The sequence below is a fragment of the Cephus cinctus genome, unplaced genomic scaffold (assembly GCF_000341935.2).
Source record: "Cephus cinctus unplaced genomic scaffold, Ccin1 Ccin1_scaffold0537, whole genome shotgun sequence".
Classification (NCBI taxonomy): domain Eukaryota; kingdom Metazoa; phylum Arthropoda; class Insecta; order Hymenoptera; family Cephidae; genus Cephus; species Cephus cinctus.
Genome location: NW_014333196.1, coordinates 55,769 through 75,436, shown reverse-complemented (window position 1 = coordinate 75,436; position 19,668 = coordinate 55,769). Strand labels below are relative to the sequence as shown.

At 33.3% G+C, this 19,668-nt stretch overlaps 2 protein-coding genes and 1 long non-coding RNA gene across 12 annotated transcripts; 1 reads left to right on the top strand and 2 right to left on the bottom strand.

The window, feature by feature from the left end:
- Positions 1–3,927: 3,927 nt before the first annotated feature.
- LOC107268376 lies at positions 3,928–5,501 on the bottom strand. 2 transcript variants are annotated; one of them, XR_003059870.1, is made up of 3 exons: positions 4,327–5,501; positions 4,119–4,250; positions 3,928–3,946 (listed from the first exon to the last, which is right to left on the bottom strand). It is a non-coding gene; the product is annotated as an uncharacterized LOC107268376 (long non-coding RNA). The 2 variants fall into 2 exon arrangements; XR_001537814.2 differs by lacking the exon at positions 3,928–3,946 and having other exon boundaries at positions 4,022–4,250; positions 4,327–4,721.
- A 521-nt stretch (positions 5,502–6,022) lies between these two features.
- On the top strand, positions 6,023–12,887 carry LOC107268375 (coiled-coil domain-containing protein 25). 6 transcript variants are annotated; one of them, XR_001537812.2, is made up of 6 exons: positions 6,025–6,199; positions 6,309–6,356; positions 6,497–6,588; positions 6,665–7,050; positions 10,574–10,813; positions 12,240–12,887. XR_001537812.2 is itself a non-coding variant. In XM_015741094.2 (5 exons), exons 1-5 carry the CDS (start codon positions 6,175–6,177, stop codon positions 12,319–12,321), a joined length of 633 nt encoding a protein of 210 aa, XP_015596580.1. In that variant the 5' UTR covers positions 6,023–6,174; the 3' UTR covers positions 12,322–12,887. The 6 variants fall into 6 exon arrangements, 5 of the variants coding, with proteins under 5 accessions (XP_015596580.1, XP_024941467.1, XP_024941466.1 ...); XM_015741094.2 differs by lacking the exon at positions 10,574–10,813 and having other exon boundaries at positions 6,023–6,199; XM_025085699.1 differs by lacking the exon at positions 12,240–12,887 and having other exon boundaries at positions 10,580–10,909.
- Positions 12,888–13,081: 194 nt separating this feature from the next.
- Positions 13,082–16,331, bottom strand: LOC107268374 (queuine tRNA-ribosyltransferase catalytic subunit). Of its 4 annotated transcripts, none has more exons than XM_025085695.1 (8): positions 16,221–16,331; positions 15,625–15,765; positions 15,458–15,547; positions 15,225–15,378; positions 14,934–15,066; positions 14,699–14,860; positions 13,710–13,878; positions 13,082–13,507 (listed from the first exon to the last, which is right to left on the bottom strand). In XM_025085695.1, exons 1-8 carry the CDS (start codon positions 16,314–16,316, stop codon positions 13,163–13,165), a joined length of 1,290 nt encoding a protein of 429 aa, XP_024941463.1. In that variant the 5' UTR covers positions 16,317–16,331; the 3' UTR covers positions 13,082–13,162. The 4 variants fall into 4 exon arrangements, with proteins under 4 accessions (XP_024941463.1, XP_024941464.1, XP_015596579.1 ...); XM_015741091.2 differs by lacking the exon at positions 16,221–16,331 and adding an exon at positions 16,045–16,214 and having other exon boundaries at positions 13,163–13,507; XM_025085696.1 differs by lacking the exon at positions 15,458–15,547.
- Between the last annotated feature and the right edge of the window lie 3,337 nt (positions 16,332–19,668).

Sequence of the window (19,668 nt, the reverse complement as noted above, 5' to 3'; positions counted from 1 at the left end):
TTAGATAATAGTTTTTTTGCAATAACAAAAATAAATTTTAGTGTTAAGTTAGCTGAAAAATATTGATTTTATTCACAGTTTTCGTTTCTAAACGGGTGCATTCGATGTGGAATCGTTTGTTAGTCCCGAATAAACTAATAAAAACATTTTTTATATCACGGTTTCACCTAAAGTAGCGAAAAACCGTCTGCCGTCTGGCTGGATAGAATAACATAGAAACTAATTTTAAGTTTGAAATATTGTGCATATGTTATATAAAATAATTTCGGATGAGATTGAAAGAAAGAGCAAAAAATTTGGGACTTTTCGTGTTATTGTTTCAAAATTATGAATTAAAAATAAAGTTGAAATCATAAAATATGCAATTGACACCATTCATTTAACCCTTTTATAGAATTAATTTAACTCGTGACGCCTTGTTGCTGAATCAGCATTTTTGTTTCCTGGCTATATTTTATTAATGAAAAATAAACTTGAAATATTAACACTTACGAGTGTTTGACAATGAGTAAGCCTTATTCTATATTAAGGTAGAACTGGATAGATACGCAAAAATCACAAAAGTTCTTAAAAATTTTATGAAAGATAGCTTGGTAGAAGAATAATGTATGAATTATTTCAGAATTTTTCACCAAATAATTTAGTAGTTATAAATTTTTGAAATTTATAAATTTAACACGGTCGATTATGGGAAAACAGACTCTACGGGCGTTAATAGCTGCAAAACGGATAGAACTAAATCGCTGTAAATTCTGGAAAAATTATATGATGTGGTGTACGATTCGACGATTGATTGTGCAAAGTTTTATATAAATTGCCTTTATTATTCTCGAGAAAATAATTAAGTTAGGGAGGAATATCGCCTTATTATGAATTACTCTGTGCAGACGTGGCAACATTGTAGAAGAGTATCGTGATTATTCTGTCGGTAAAGTAGTGTCTACTGTTACCCACAGAATAAGTGTGAACTAACTGGGTGCTTTCCATTTACATGACTTTTGTGTCGACTTGTGTCAACTCGTGTCGACTCATGTCGACTCTCGAAAACGAATAAATGGAACACAGATACTCTCGTAAACTCACCACTTTAGCAGAGTCTTCCCGAGTCGACTTGTGTTGCCGACACATGGCGACACAAATCAAATGGAAAGCACGTTTGGCGACACAAGTCGACTTGTGTCAACCTGTGCCAGTAAATGGAAAGCACCCGCTGTAGACTGCTGCATTGCCGCGTTTAGCAGTCAATTTGTAAAATAGTAAAAAAAATATTTTAACAATGAATAAGTTACCGATAATTAAACAAATCAGTATATATTAAGTTTTGAGGTTATCAACGATAATAATGATACGATGTGAACGTATTAATTAAATTTAAAGATTGTGGGATATTTTTGTCGAACAGTTGGAACAGTCGTACAGTCACTGACAAAAACTTAAGAGAGTACACCCTAATGTCATTAAATTTGGCTTAAATTATAATTAAAAATAGCAAATTAATAGTTCCAAGTGTCCACTCATTACTAATTTAGCTATTGGTAACACTAAACATGTACTATACGATGGAAATCTATAAATACAAGATTTGCCCATTTTGGACTTATTCTTTGCCAGATGATCCGTCCATTTATACTTTTAGTATGTGCGAGTCTGTGAATCTTGTGGTAAGTTTATTGGAAACAAACTCTGAACCAACAATTATGATTCCAATAAATTTATTCATGATCTACTTATGAAGAATTCCGTATTAATTATAAGCTGTTTAAAACAAAAAAACAACATACATATTTGCCCGACAATCTTCGTACCACATTCCACGTCTTACTCCCGGCGAGCGAGGCGGTAGATAGTTTTTCGCTATTTTAGGCGAAACCGTGACATAATAAACGTCTTTATTAGTATATTAGGGACTAACAAACGATTCTACATCGAATGCACCCGTTTCGAAACAAAAACTGTGAAAAAATAAATATTTTTCGGCTAACTTAACACTAAAATTTATTTTCGTTATTGCAAAAAAACTATTCTCTAACAAATGTTTGAATTAGTCTAACAATCAATAACAAATGACTAACAATCGATGTGCAAGTACAGAAATTCGATAAGTCGAAGTTGCCCGGCTAACTTTACGGAGGTGATATTCACGCCAGACACCCTACTGTGCATACGCAACACATAAGGAAATTGTTCACACATGCATAATATAAACCTGTGGCCGCTTGTAAAAGACGTTTTCCCAACTGGTGCCAACCATATAAAAAAGAAAAAGAAGAAGAAGTTGAACCTGCGTGAAGTTGGCCGGCCAACTTTTATTTTTAAACTTTTTTTTATTCCAATCATTTGATAGTCATAAATAATAAGAATTTTATAGCCATTAGTATTATATTTGCTTACTTTCATATTTGTCAACTCCCATAAACAGTGTGATTGGTGGCTGAACCACTGTAAAATGAAAAGAACATTTCATATATTAACCACACAGTTATTATTATTCCTTAAAAATTTGTTACATCTGTTCTTTACACTACAATCTGCAGGTAAACTATCTCACCATCGCTTAAAAAATAATACACCATTACTGCATGTAATTAGTGCAATCACGTGTTTTCGGATCAACTTCTACCTGCGTGAAGATGGCCGGCCAACTTTTATTTTTTAAACTTTTTTTTTACTCAAATCGTTTGATAGTCTTGTAAAAACGTTTGATAATCAATAGTTTTTTCAGGAAATCAAAATCAAAATCAAAAACTGGTGTGAAGTGGCCGGCACTTTTTTGTTTCTAACCGGATTTTGTTTTTCCAGGGCTCAATCGATGCAAAATCGTTTGATAGTTACAAATTGATTAATAAAAACGTTTGATAGTCCATCGTTTGCAAGAAAAATGAGAAAAATCATATGCGTATCAAGGATCCCAATCGATACGATACAATCGATTCCTCATTCGGTGTATCCATTGACTTAGACAATATAACAAACTTTTTCTACTTCCAATTGTTTGATAGTCGTTCGATAGTGTTTGATAGTCTTGTAAAAACATTTGATAGTCAATAGTTTCTTTCAGATATCAGTGCCGCGATCAGATGCATCCAATGAACAGAGAAACAACGATGCGCTCTCCGCTCTCGGCTTATTTTCGAACACACCTATAGTTCTCCGGTGCACATGAAAAAGCTTCTAAAAATGGACTTATAGCCTTTCCAGGGCTCAATCGATGCGAAATCGTTTGATAGTTACGAATTGACTAATAAAAACGTTTGATAGTCCATCGTTTGCAAGAAAAATGAGAAAAACCATATGCGAATCAAGGCTACACGTAGTTAGCCCCTCATCTATAACGGATTTGAATGATTTTTTGTTTGCAATCGTTTGTAGGTCGTTTGTACGTGTTTGATATTGTATCCACGACGATTGATAGTCCATCATTTATTTATAATATTAAAATTAATTTTCTAGGGAATTTTTCTTTATGTTAGCCCCTCATTCAAATATTTTATAAACTAATCGTGTTTTGCTCATATGCAATCGTTTGTAGGTCGTTTGTAGGTACTTTATATGTCATTGATGATATGAAATGACTGATTCTTTAATCGTAAATAATGAAAGAAATTTTATCTAGGGAATTCCATAAACTGCATCTAGCGCGCATGCGTGAAGACTTCAATATGTCAAATCACATTTTACATGTACTCATCCGTATATTGTTATTAAATATTGCAATCCGAGATATCAGATATTTATTAGTGCTCTTTTGTTAGTTCTGAAATATTTACAATTGTACAGTTTAGTATTTACTATTTTATATTCATGAAATTGATTGGAATTCTCTACCAACATAAGTCAGCTATTACTTAGATTGAAACAATTTTAAAATTTTTTTAATAGTAGTAGGTACTCTTTCTTCTGCTGGTTAGGTGATTGTACAAATTACGTCTGGACACCGGTATCTCTTCTAGCAAAAAAAAGAGCAGAATTCAAGGTGCTTAGGGAGAAATCTAATATCACGCAACATATGAGTTTGGAGATGTTTTTCCTTGTATAAATTATTTTATTAATAAATACTATAAATACATAACTATCCGAGTATACTTTTAAGTACTAGAATAAATTAAATATGTATTTACAATTGTGATGGAGGTAACAGTATTTATGTAGAGATAAAGCCAACGTTCCATTCACGTTAAGCATCCAAAACAGAGTCTATTTTTCAAGAACAATTGATGATACATGTTTATCCGTTGTTAGAGCATCCACTTCTGTAAAAAAATACAAATTATGCATGACACTGTACGCTATGTACATCAAGTTCAATAAATTTATAAGAAAAATTACCTTTTGAATAAGAAAACCGAGAACAGATTACACAGTATTTCCTTCTCTGTAGATAATAACTGCTTTAAACTCTACCTCAATATCACCAGCATTCAGAAGAGATTCAAAATTTCTGCTGACACAATTATCACCATCGTCATTCGTTTGCTGCATTTATCATATAACCTTAAGAGTACTACTCGACCTTTCTTTATAATCATCCACTTAATTAACAATTTAATGAATATGAAATAGTAAATACTAAACTGTACAATTGTAAATATTTCAGAACTAAGAAAAGAGCACTAATAAATATCTGATATCTCGGATTGCAATATTTAATAACAATATACGGATGAGTACATGTAAAATGTGATTTGACATATTGAAGTCTTCACGCATGCGCGCTAGATGCAGTTTATGGAATTCCCTAGATAAAATTTCTTTCATTATTTACGATTAAAGAATCAGTCATTTCATATCATCAATGACATATAAAGTACCTACAAACGACCTACAAACGATTGCATATGAGCAAAACACGATTAGTTTATAAAATATTTGAATGAGGGGCTAACATAAAGAAAAATTCCCTAGAAAATTAATTTTAATATTATAAATAAATGATGGACTATCAATCGTCGTGGATACAATATCAAACACGTACAAACGACCTACAAACGATTGCAAACAAAAAATCATTCAAATCCGTTATAGATGAGGGGCTAACTACGTGTAGCCTTGATTCGCATATGGTTTTTCTCATTTTTCTTGCAAACGATGGACTATCAAACGTTTTTATTAGTCAATTCGTAACTATCAAACGATTTCGCATCGATTGAGCCCTGGAAAGGCTATAAGTCCATTTTTAGAAGCTTTTTCATGTGCACCGGAGAACTATAGGTGTGTTCGAAAATAAGCCGAGAGCGGAGAGCGCATCGTTGTTTCTCTGTTCATTGGATGCATCTGATCGCGGCACTGATATCTGAAAGAAACTATTGACTATCAAATGTTTTTACAAGACTATCAAACACTATCGAACGACTATCAAACAATTGGAAGTAGAAAAAGTTTGTTATATTGTCTAAGTCAATGGATACACCGAATGAGGAATCGATTGTATCGTATCGATTGGGATCCTTGATACGCATATGATTTTTCTCATTTTTCTTGCAAACGATGGACTATCAAACGTTTTTATTAGTCAATTCGTAACTATCAAACGATTTCGCATCGATTGAGCCCTGGAAAGGCTATAAGTCCATTTTTAGAAGCTTTTTCATGTGCACCGGAGAACTATAGGTGTGTTCGAAAATAAGCCGAGAGCGGAGAGCGCATCGTTGTTTCTCTGTTCATTGGATGCATCTGATCGCGGCACTGATATCTGAAAGAAACTATTGACTATCAAATGTTTTTACAAGACTATCAAACACTATCGAACGACTATCAAACAATTGGAAGTAGAAAAAGTTTGTTATATTGTCTAAGTCAATGGATACACCGAATGAGGAATCGATTGTATCGTATCGATTGGGATCCTTGATACGCATATGATTTTTCTCATTTTTCTTGCAAACGATGGACTATCAAACGTTTTTATTAATCAATTTGTAACTATCAAACGATTTTGCATCGATTGAGCCCTGGAAAAACAAAATCCGGTTAGAAACAAAAAAGTGCCGGCCACTTCACACCAGTTTTTGATTTTGATTTTGATTTCCTGAAAAAACTATTGATTATCAAACGTTTTTACAAGACTATCAAACGATTTGAGTAAAAAAAAAGTTTAAAAAATAAAAGTTGGCCGGCCATCTTCACGCAGGTAGAAGTTGATCCGAAAACACGTGATTGCACTAATTACATGCAGTAATGGTGTATTATTTTTTAAGCGATGGTGAGATAGTTTACCTGCAGATTGTAGTGTAAAGAACAGATGTAACAAATTTTTAAGGAATAATAATAACTGTGTGGTTAATATATGAAATGTTCTTTTCATTTTACAGTGGTTCAGCCACCAATCACACTGTTTATGGGAGTTGACAAATATGAAAGTAAGCAAATATAATACTAATGGCTATAAAATTCTTATTATTTATTTAGAGAAATCTAAATATTTCATTAAACAATGTGAAATTATTAATAAATTTTATAATTGTACAAAAGCCTTTTTCTACGTTGTTTATTGCTTCAGACGAAAATCTTATTAAATGGGGATGGCCAGAAGACGTTTGGTTTCATGTGGACAAATATTCATCAGCCCATGTATATTTACGGTTACAACATGTAAGTAATTTATATTTTAAAATGTTCAAAATCTATACATATATTGCATATATAAAACGATAAACATTACTTTTAGGGTCAAACAATAGATGATATACCCAGCACAGTTTTAGAAGATGCTGCACAGCTGGTAAAAGCAAATAGTATTGAAGGGAATAAAATGAATGATATTGATGTGATATATACAATGTGGTCCAATTTAAAGAAAACACAAGGTATGGAAGTTGGGCGGGTTGGTTTTCATAAGGAAAAAGATGTACGTAAAATACATTTGACTAAGCGTGTAAATGCTGTTATCAATCGGCTAAATAAAACGAAGAGATCAGTGGAACAAGTAAATTTAAGACTAGAAAGAGAACAACGAGATAGAAATGAAAGAGAAAATAAGAAACAAATATTAAAAGAACAAAAGGAGCGTGAGAAAACAGAAGAAAAAAAGAAACAAGAAGAAGCTGAGATGAGGTAAAATCTATTGCTATACTATTAACTCTGTTAGACATATAATATGTGATGGTAAACCATTTGTTTGAGAGAATTTGTATTTGAGCTGTCCATGTAACTTATTTTAACTCACTGATCAACCAAGTATTAAATAATTGGGTAAATGTTTTTGTATTATTAAATACAGTTTAACAAATGTATCAGTTCAATTACCTAGATTCAACAAAATCAAATTTTAGTTTATTTCATAATTGGTCAACAAATGTAAATGACGCGTCAAAGCTAGTGACTAAAATTCTGAAGTGTAAAGGTATTAATGGACCCTTTGTAGTGCAGTTTGGAGAAACATGCGACTAAAATATATCACTAATTGGCTGAAACTTTCTTAACAAACAATTTTGATCAATTAAGGGTCTGGTTATTCGAGTTTTTTAACAAGTATAACTAGTTTGTCACAATTTGGGAAAGATCTGTCGTGACTTGATAGCTTCAGTCGAAAATCTTAGAAAACGAGTCTTCTAAATGGTCAAAATAGTTGAATATGAGAATTTTACCCAATCAAGGGTCTCATTTCATGCAACTGCCCTAGGAAGGCTCTCGTTCAAATAATCATACGTGTTGAAGTACTCAGGAACTAGACTTCTCATCATCCAGATTCAAGTTTTCTGACATGTACGACTAGTCTAACGAAACAATGAAGGTGCTGTGAGAGTCATTTTACAATAAAATATTCTACATTAATGGTTATCAAAAAATATGCTTCTCACAATTTCTATAAGAGAAGGTGAGACAGATTCTAATTTAGATATTGAACTTCAGTGTAAACCACGGCCAACGGGATATTCGGTAGGAGAGTTTAGCGTGAATCGTTTTTGCAAGTTAATCGATACAGCCACAAATCAAAGGAAATGATTCATGTAGCCTTGTAAACAAAATTTAAGAATCCATTGTGCATACGCTCCAGTTAGACAAACGTAAAACTAAACAAATATTCAATGGCTATTTCAACTACAAGTTGTATTAGTAAGACTACATGTACAAAAAACAATGTATTCTTAATACAGATAAAAATTTATAACAATGTATTTTTAACAATCACTTTGTTATACGTTTTTTTGAAAACCATTTTTTTATTATTTTTAAAAATTAATATTCATACATTAAACCGATTTCAATATTGCTAAAGCTTTAATTTTATTTTTCAGAAGATTCTCTATGAACTAACTAAATCACATTTTTTGTTTATAGCTTCGTTGATCATTTGATGTTTCTTATTGTACAGTACTACCTTGTTAGAAGCGAATTTCTTCTTCGTTCTGCCTGGCTGAACTTTATTCAAATGCGCGCCAGGCGCACGTAACTGATACGGTCTCTCGTTATAAGCAACAAGCAATTGCCTAAGAAATCTTACGTGTTTAAACACTACATTTTTTCTATTTAAGTTTATACGAGAGATAATTGAGAAAGGTTTTATATGCATATTATTACTGTTGCGTATATACATATATACTTAAGAAGCGAGAGTAAAATCAAAAGGGGATTTAAATTTCGTGTGTATATGTTTTTTCACAAATATTTATAGAATAGATGTAGCGGAATCTTTATTTTTTGTATACTTACCATAATACCGAGCTACGCTGCAGTGTGTGATGCTCACGGGCACCACTCATACCCGCGCCATTCCAGATCTTACCGCACAGTAATGGGTGAACGCTCGAGCGACAAATTTCTTAGAATCCTGTTCCTTTAATCCCCCTAACGTTTTCTTCTAACGAGGTGATTCTGTACATATGCAGTACCATTTTTTGGATAATATATTTTTTAAATCTTGATTTAGTGTATTGCGTGTAAAAATTATTTGGAAAATTAGTTCTCTGAAAAACGTATTAAAGCGATTGTGTATATTGTATTCGTGGTTGTTAATTTTTTTTATATTACATATACGTTTATGGTTGTTCATTTTTATATTTGATTGACTGGATTTAAGAATCCATTGTGCATACGCTCCAGTTAGACAAACGTAGGAGTTTACAACTCCTACATTTGGAAAATCACTATCAATAATCTTCCCATTAGTATAAGTCTAAAAGTTGCTATATCCAAAGATACGTTTGGTACAGTCCCGTCACGTGATCGTAAAAATGATAAAAAGATTAATACAAGTGCAAAGCATGATATCGACGTTAGCAAAGCTAAATTTGAGAAAAATCAATATGCCTCTGACATAAGAAGAAATAATAGATGCGAAATTATTTGTAGTGAAACAACAAAAGCGTTGTTGTTCAGAGGTCATATTTTGTACCATTTTTCCATATAAAAAAACATCACTTATTTCGTTTCAATATCATATAGCTTATTTTACTAGTTTTAAGATTTACTGTGGATCTACCGAAATAGGTTTTTAATCAAATTTATGGTTGATAAATATGTGTTTTTACTATGATGTCACAAAGAATGTTTTTGGCGATAAATTCTCAGTGAAAATGGAGCTAAACAAAAAATCTATTCTGACGGATCTCTAGAGAATCATTTAATGAATAAGATATAGGGTGATCACCAGTGAATGGACAGACTCTAGTAAATGGACAAGTTTACGTAAAGTATATGTGGGTCATTGTACGTCAGATTTAAAACCAAATTTTTTATATTCCTGAAAATTGTTTCCTTTGTTCTTGAGGGGGAAAAAAATAACACGTATTTTATTATTTCAATATGATATGAAGAATTTTCGAAATACCGATTTTTTAATTTATCGACTCCACAAAACCGGTTCTTCTTTAAATGTATCGTGCATCGTCCACCTTTCGATTAAAAGCGAAGCAATGCAGGAAAAAATGTTCAATAGGGTTCACATTAAAGACCAAGTTTTAATGGTCGAAAATTCGGTCGTTTAATAATTTTTATGCAACAATTTCCTTAACAATTTGTATTATTTCAAAAAGGGCATCTTCAAATTAAATAATTTGTTCTGTAATTTGTTATTATAGTACAGAGAATATTGTCTGAAAATTTGAAAATGGACCGTTAAATATTTTTTAAAATAAAATTCATAATATGTGACCGCACTCACGATTCGCGCGCAGGCGAAGCACGGATTTGAACGTGCTTAGACATTTTCGAGTTATCCTACTATCCTTTGATGGGTTTTTCATCTAGTTCAGATGAATGATACTCAGTGAAATGTTAATAGGTTCCAGAGTAACACTGTCGAATCGAGAAATGGTCGTTTACTTTAATTACAATACTGATTACATTTAACTACATATTGCAGAGCGATCAAAGTCTTGTTTATGGTAACATATTGTTGAAAAATGCATTTACAAAACATTAGTGATAATATCTGATTGTAAGAAACATGACTCGGGGGCAGTGTTTGTTTTTCTTAAAGCATTTAACGATTATCTCTTAAACTTTCGTCCAATTATAAAGAATTGTATTTATTTTTCTGATGGAGCTCCTCAACAATTCAAAAATTCGAAACACTATTTAACTATATATTACCATAAACAAGACTTTGATCGCTCTGCAATATGGTATTTTCAAGCTACAGCTCACGGCAAGGGTCCTTCTGATGGAGAGGGTAGAACTTTAAAAAGATAAGCAAAGAAAGCCAGTCTTCAAAGATCTTCCAATGATCAAATAACGACCCCATTGGAGTTCTACGAATGGGTCCACCTCCATTCTACGTTATCCAATATCTCTGTTGCCTACGAAACCGAGAAATTTTACGCTGAAGCAGCTAATTGTTTGAAAAAACGTTTTGTTGATTGTAAAACAATACCAGGTACGCAAAAAATACACTGTGTTGAACCAGTTGGGGATCACGAATTAAAAATAAAAAATTATTCTTGTTGTTCCACTTTCAAAACCGTCAGCTTCTGAGGTTCGCATAAGAAAAAAAAGCAGTTTCTGAAAAAAGATTTTAAACAGTGTAAAATTATTCAATAATATTATTTTCTGTATTATTGTATGTAAATCCGTTTTGTAATTAAAGTAAATGATCATTTTTCGATTTGACAGTATTACTCTGAAACCTTTTAACATTTCTCTGAGTATCATTTATCTGAACTAAGTGAAAAACCCATCAAAGGATAGTGGGATAACTCGAAAATGTCCAAACACACTCGAATCCGTGCTTCGCCCGCGCGCGAATCGTGAGTGCGGTCACATATTATAAATTTTATTTCAAAAAATATTCAACAGTCCACTTTCAAATTTTCAGACAATACTCTCTGTACTACAATAACAAATTACAGAAAAAATTATTTGATTTAAAGATGCCCTTTATGAAATAATACAAATTGTTTAAGAAATTGATGCATAAAGTTTATTAAACGACCGAATTTTTGACCATTAAAACGTGGACTTTAAAGTGAACCCTATTGCACATTTTGCCCTGCAGTGCTTTGCTTTTAGTCGAAAAGTGGACGATGCACGATACATTTAAAGAAGAATCGGTTTTTTGGAGTCAATAAATTAAAAAATCGATATTTCGAAAATTCTTCATATATCGAAATAAAAACAAATACGTGTGATTTTTTTTCCCCTCAAGAACAACGGAAACAATTTTCAGGAAAATTAAAAATTTGGTTTTAAATCTGACGTGGAATGGCCCATATACAATATACATATACCGTGATTTTAACACGGGTGTCCATTCGCTGGAGGCGTGGCGGCTGCACTTTTGTTGCTTAATTGTAAATAATTGTACAACTATTATTTTTGTGTTAGCAGCACATCGTTTCGTCTCAAACTTAGCTATCTCAGCGTTAGTTTCATGCCGTATATATTTCTTAAATCTTGTTTTCATTATTACCCTTACATGACGGAATTGTATTCAGCGAACTTTCTTTAACATTATGCTAACAATAATTGATGAAAAAAAACAAGGGAACAACGAATTTTTCACTGTTATTATTACATGTTCTGAGTACATGCTCGGGGTAGTTCTAGCACGATGAGTCTTTTTCTATTGTTGTTATTATGAGAAAAATATCAGAGTGTGCCCGAATATGTATTCCGAAATGCATAGTCCATTCCAGTTATTCAAGTCTAGTCAATTAATTGTGCTAATTTTCTTATATTAATTTGTTTTTATTACAAAAATGAAAGCGAAACCTTTCAAAAGTTAGATATTTTTTCATACACGTAAATTAATGCCAGTGATAATGCTATGAAAGAGACTAGACTTTTTTTCATTTTTTTTTCAGGAGCTATAATTCATTATTCAACAGCACGAACATGACTTCGAACACGGACAATACAGGTTATGATTCAGATGACTTCATGTGATAAAGTTGAAGTTTCATGTGTGCACCTAGTTAAAAATCTTGTCTAAAATAGGATTCATCCCTATTAGCATTGATATTGAAATGAAAATATAATGCCAGATAAATGATATCAAACTGTTTATTCTTAGTCTTATTTTTAAATGTTTTTGGGGTGTTATTTTTCTGAATATTATGCGAAAATATATTGTCCGTCTACAAGTAAAACATGTTTATTTGACAAATCGTAAACAACTTAATCGTTAGCAAATCATACGTGGCTTTCTATAAAGACACGAAAATATATGCCAAAATAGGAAAACATATTCCAATGCAAAACCATGCATAAGTATACCTTGTAAACAAAATTGGATGCAAAGTGTGACTTGCTGGACCTCATTGTTTTTGATCTATTAAAAAAAAATACATGTCACTCCTGAACCAACTATATGCAAAATTATTGCGACTAATAAATTAGAAAAAAGTTGCAATTATTAATCATTTTGAAACTTGTGCTGAATTGATAAACACAATTTTACTTTTGTTAACGTATGAAAAGATTAAAATAAAACGTTAAAATGTTGCTTCAAACTTTTTACCCATTAAGCATTATCCTCAATTATAACTGATGTAATTATCGATATATTTTTCAAGCAGATTTGCAGTATAATACAAAAATATCATGTGTCATTTTCAATAAATAAAAAACATCTTAATATTTATAACATAACTAATACATTTGTTAATTTAAAATGAATAAACACGTAAATATTTCAGATAAATTCTTTCAATGAAATATACTATGTTTAGCTGTTCACCTTTCTTACAATAAATTTAAATACATATAACTATTGATAAAATATACTTTATGCTAAATATATATTTACTGCCTGTAAAGCATCAACTATCCATGAAGGATACTCCTTTGTTGGATACACTTTTAACATAAACTGTTGAACAAACTGTGGAAATTCGCCTTTCTTTATGCTTTCTCTAATGTTTTGCATTAACCTCATTTGAAATGCAATGTTATGAACGCTTAATAAATGACACCCCACTGTTTCCATCGTTACGATTTGGTGAAGATACGCTCGAGAATATGTTTTACAAGTACTGCAATTACAGAATTCGTCTATCGGTGCTGTATCATTGCCATATTGACCTTGTTTCAAATTGAGTTGACCAGTTAGCACTAAAGCGCATCCAAACCGCTGAAAACAGTAATCATTCATTTTTAAAGCTAGAAGCGATTGTATTTCATAATCGTAGCACGTTGTGATCCATCAATACAACGAATTTGTGATAATAAAAAAGGGAAATAAATCCAATTTTAGAGTCTTGTTAAACGTAATAGCTTTATGATAGGATAAACGTTTTGTAGAGAATATGTTTATAAGTTTTTCAGATTCTTACCGCTGTTCTTGTTGGGAATACGCAGTCAAACATATCCACACCTAATGCACTGCAAACGATTAAATCGACAGCAAATCCTACACCCATTAAATATCTAGGTTTATCCTTTGGAAGTATATTAGTCGAGACATTTACCATTTTCCAAAAATCGTCTTTGCTCTCACCGCCACTGTAAAATTAATTTCATCTTTTATTGTTCTTAACTTTCAGACTGTCGCAAAACCCCCTTTGGGGCTCTCAATATTTTCGAGATTGTGAACCACTGATATCATATCATGCATACATTTTTTTTAAAAAAAGCATTATTTTGTATGAAAAATTAGCAGCAGTCTAAAGGTTAATCAGATGTGGTACACACTAACAAAATACATAATAATATGGCTGGATAAAAGAAGTTAATTTTATTTCTAAAGACAAAACTTCCCCATTTATATAATTTTTGTTCAATAACTGTGGAATACGAGAACTTTATGCAATTGTATTTTTATGTGTCGAACTTTTCTATACCAGTGATATCATAATCGTGAATTGGATATACTAAGAATAATGTTATATATATTGTATATTGAACATTTTTCCATATTCAAATATGACAGTAGCTTGGCTCATTCTAGAGAACTAATTCGTTCTATTTATAATTAGTGCATGCATTCAACGTGCTTTTGGACAGTTTGAAAGTAATGAAGTTTCTAGCCAGCTACACATGACTCTACAAAGTTATAATTGCAAAGTATTCATGTGCATGACTTTGCACTGAATATATTGAATTTTTCTATTTCATCATACATTAGCGTCATTTTATAAAAGCCACATGTGAATAGCTAAGTATTGTATCGCTTGCTTGAATTATCAAAACAGAATGAGCTCATAGACTGACTATATGTTTCATTATAGGTTGATCCAAAGGGCTTTGTTGCAAAGTGCTTTTAATGTTAAATGTTAATATTTCCGCTTTTATATCAAATTATTAAGCGAAGATGAAAACGTACCTTAATCCTCCTATTGCATAACCATTTACTTTTCGCTGTGTTAATTGAAGACCACTTTCTGATCTAAGTTCTGCATTTAAGCCTCCCTGCATAATTGGAAATATACTTTGTTCATTTGGTTTTTGGTGTGTAGAAAGGCATCGATCTAACCATCTTGTAGTTCTAAAATAAGTATACACTTTAATATTTAATTTTATTCTTTTACACTGATACACTGATAGTTTTTTGTACTTACCTATGCATTGCCTCTTCAACTCTTGTACCTGTTGTAGTTGTTTTAATGACATCATCAAGCTGCATTATTATATCAGCACCAATCGTATTTTGAATTTTAATGGAGTATTCAGGTGTCAACATACATTCACTGTCTATAAAAGAAGTAATTGTTATTTTGTTAAAGTATGTAATGATTGGGCATGAGTGTTTTGCTATTTTATTAAATAATGATCTCTTGCACACAAGTTATGTATATGTATAAAAAATATATAATAAAATTTAAAAAATAATGTAATAAATTTCAAAATACCATCATATGGTGATATGAACTTCACACCCTGTTCATTAATTTCAGCAAACTTCAGTAAAGACACCATTTGAAAACCACCAGAGTCAGTCAACAGAGCTCTATCCCAATTCATGAATTTATGTAAACCTCCTGCTTTCTGTAGAATGTCTATACCCTGAAATATTAATAATGACATATTGGTATATATCTATAAAAATATTAATGTTTAATGTTTTATTTCCATTTTTACACACTGGTTTAGTTCCCAGGTGATATGTGTTACCAAGAATTATTTGACAATTTAATTGCTTCAATTGCTCAGGCAATATACCTTTTAAAGTACCCTAGAAATAAATTTAATATGCAATCAATAAATCTGGTGCTGCTAAAGCCAAAACGTATGTGTATAGACATAACTAACCTTAGTTCCTACTGGCATAAAAACCGGTGTATCTACAGTATGATGTGGAACAGTCATTTTACCAACTCTAGCTTTAGTTGTTTGACATTCAGTAATTACTTTAAAAATGAGAGCTGGTCGTTTTTCTGACATCTGAATATTCTGAATTTATGTGAGCAAGATAAGTTTTATACATATATAATTACGAGTTAAGGTTGTTGTTCAGCTCGTTGAACTATATATACAATATACATATATCGCGTGACGTCACAAACGAGGAAACGTATTTTTCGTTTTTCTTCTTCACTTCTACATGATTTATCAAAATCTTTGATAAGCCCGCTTAATTACGACATACGGCTGGCGGCTTTTCTCGATTTAAGTGCGAAAAATTTTTTAATTTCTAGAAAATAATACGTAAAGAAATCATGCATCTCTGACCTGTCAAAATACCCGTTCACTAAGGGTATATTCCGTAATTGAACCACAATTGTGGTTATTAAACTGCAGCCAGTGATATCGATTAATTTTTGTCAGCAGTCGAAATCAATCGATGCAATTGGATGAAAATTAATAACCGCAACCGTGGTTCCATTACGGAATGTGCTCTAAAATACATTTTTCTCGTAATCAGGATACTTATCACAGAGCTTATCATACTTAAGGCCGAAGCACATAAAATTCCATAAGCCATAAGCAGAATGCAGATACATAGCGCATGCGCTCTTCAAAATGTCGAGTTAGCAGTACGCGTGCGCCATGTCTTCTGCATTCTGCTTATGGCTTATGGAATTTTAACCCACATAAAAGTCCATAGGCTATAAGATCATTAGAGGCATAAAGTGGCATCAACAGACTGTAATAAACGCAAACAAGAAGTGAATAGCATCGAAATATTCTACAAAAAATTGGGTAAGTTCAACAAAAAGTTTTAAAACATGAGACATAATTTCAAAATACTGCGTTGCAGAATTGAAAGAATTTATACCATTACTTGTATGTAGTCATCGACATTATAGAAGCTTTTGTTAGATTCAACGTTAGATAGTGAAAATTCTCATGTTTTAAAACTTTTTGTTGAACTTACCCAATTTTTTGTAGAATATTTCGATGCTATTTACTTCTTGTTCGCGTTTATTGCAGTCTGTTGATGCCACTTTATGCCTATAATGGTTCTATGGACTATGGACTTTTATGTGGGTTGAAATTCCATAGGCCGTAAGCAGAATGCAGAAGTCATAGCGCACGCGCACTGCTAACTCGAAATTTGAATGCGCATCTGCATTCTGCTTATGGCTTATGGAATTTTATGTGCTCCGGCCTTTAAGCCGAAAAGAGCCGCCTGTCTATGGATGACACAAAGCAGGTTGATCTAATAATTTTGTCAATAAATTTCTAGCAGATACAAAAAACGACAAATTGAAATGGGCCCGTATTTTACTATCTCCAGAATCCAATAGATGGCGGTAGCTATTCCTTGTTGTTACGAGCCACTCGGTTGGTTGCCGGCTCGCTTCTAGCTGTTATTCCCGTTGCTCGTTCGTTTCACTGCCTAGCGAACAGAAATATGACGCCTGAGATCCGAGAATGAGCGGGATATTAAAACACTAGCCTTTATGTTTTCACCAAACAGCACTGAAGTCTTTTCTTTTATTATTAATAATATGGAATCGTAATAGTGATACACAAATATAAATCTTTCTACGTCCTGAAACTGATTGCACCACCTGGTACAAGGTTAGTCTTATAACTCTTCGTCTGATGTGACCCGATTGAAGGAGTTGAGAAGACTGCCCGCTCAACGTCGTGACTCGAAAATTGTTTCTATTTTTCCCATAGTCTATCTAATAGGAAAAGAGTGGGGAGTAAACGAGGGTAAATAAAGTGAAGCGGGCGTAGAGCGGGTGATCCCGCAGCCCCGATGGTCAAGGGTCGGTTCGAAACCCTGGAGGCCTTTCGTGAGATAAAACAGGCATTTTAACCCTTGGGTTCCTTCACGCGCGCTTCGAGACTTTTTAAGAGTCGTAAAACATTTGGCGAACACTTGAATATGGTTCTATAGGAACAATCTCTGAGCAGGGCTTGTGAAATATTTCTCATTGTCTAAAGGAAAAGTGAAATTCGAAATCTATTCTTAATCTTCGAGTCACGTCATTTTATAGGCATTCGCATGTTCCTATAACAATATGTACTTTTAGAGAGTCTACTAAACCTAGAGGGAACATTGAACTTGGCATTTTAACCGTACGTTAAACAGGTATTTTCTAGAGGCGGATGTGTCCATTACCCTAGGCCTGCCCTCCAGATTTTTACCGTTCTTCGCATTTGCCCATGCTCTCGGGGAAACCAGGGAAAACCCGAGAGAAGAACAGACGCTTGATTAATGAATTATTTCTCTTAATATAATGCTTGTGACTTAAGGCTACTCTATGTTTAAGATATACAGGGTGTTTCGAAACTACCTGACCCGGTGGGTATGGCGGTGTTCGGGAGGCTTCACTGATCACGAAAATGACCTTCTTTTTGTCCGGAAGGTCATAGTTTTTAAATGGAAGCAGGTCAAATTTGACCAATCAGAGGGAGGCGTCAAGAGAAACGTAGGCACCTACGAACCCTGAGTTTTCTTCCCTCGCTTTTGTTTCTCGGTGGCTATGGGCAGACTGAAGCCAGGCGAAGCCATGCCTATTAGGTATCACTCGCTGAGGACAGTCATGCACTAACTGAAAACTGCAATATCCTACGATAATGTAGGAAATATTAAGATCTGTCGCAGTAGGTAAATCCTAAATCTCTCACCTACAAGTATTGCGTAACTTGGTGTGGACGATAAAAGCGTTACATGTATCTACTTTTCTTGCTCAGATCCCATACTATGTCAGCACTAAATACTTTTTATGCTTCTCTAATTTAATTTGACGATTAATGTTATTATTGCAAGACTGAAGCGTATTATGAATTCCCCGATGGAATACCCATTTCTTGAGGAAGGAGTGTTCAGGAAAAGAAGAGTCTATGAAAATATGATGGCAGCGTACGCTGGTACCCAGGTGGTGTCACTCGCTTCTTTTCCTGAACATTCCTCAAGAAATGGGTATTCCATGGGCGCATTCATAATACGCTTCAGTCTTGCAATAATAACATTAATCGTCAAATTAAATTAGAGAAGCATAAAAAGTATTTAGTGCTGACATAGTATGGGATCTGAGCAAGAAAAGTAGATACATGTAACGCTTTTATCGTCCACACCAAGTTACGCAATACTTGTAGGTGAGAGATTTAGGATTTACCTACTGCGACAGATCTTAATATTTCCTACATTATCATAGGATATTGCAGTTTTCAGTTAGTGCATAACTATCCTCAGCGAGTGATACCTAATAGGCATGGCTTCGCCTGGCTTCAGTCTGCCCATAGCCACCGAGAAACAAAAGCGAGGGAAGAAAACTCAGGGTTCGTAGGTGCCTACGTTTCTCTTGACGCCTCCCTCTGATTGGTCAAATTTGACCTGCTTCCATTTAAAAACTATGACCTTCCGGACAAAAAGAAGGTCATTTTCGTGATCAGTGAAGCCTCCCGAACACAGCCATACCCACCGGGTCAGGTAGTTTCGGAACACCCTGTATACATATACTGTAACCTATACATCCTAGGATATTCGTATCGCGGTAATAATAAGATCCCGCTAACCCGAATAACCTTAACACTAAACCTACCAGAGCGGTCAAATGACCGCTTTTGAGACTTTAATCAAAATTGTTAAATTCCAGGTTTTTATTTTTCTTGAACTTACTGCACGACTATGCTAAATTCTGTATTAATTACAATCAACTGGAAAAGACTATAATGTTTATTTCAAAAGCGGTCATTTGACAGCCATCGGTAGAAATAGGTATATATAATATGTCGGTAGGTTTAGTGTTAAATATTAAGTAATAACAATTCGTAGGCATCGCGACGCTCAATTCTTCCGCACCTCTCAGGCCCCTGGCCTACCGTTGACGGGTATATAAACGGCGGCGTTTCGCGACTCGAGCATTCTATCACCTGAGCTAGCTAGGTTACCTT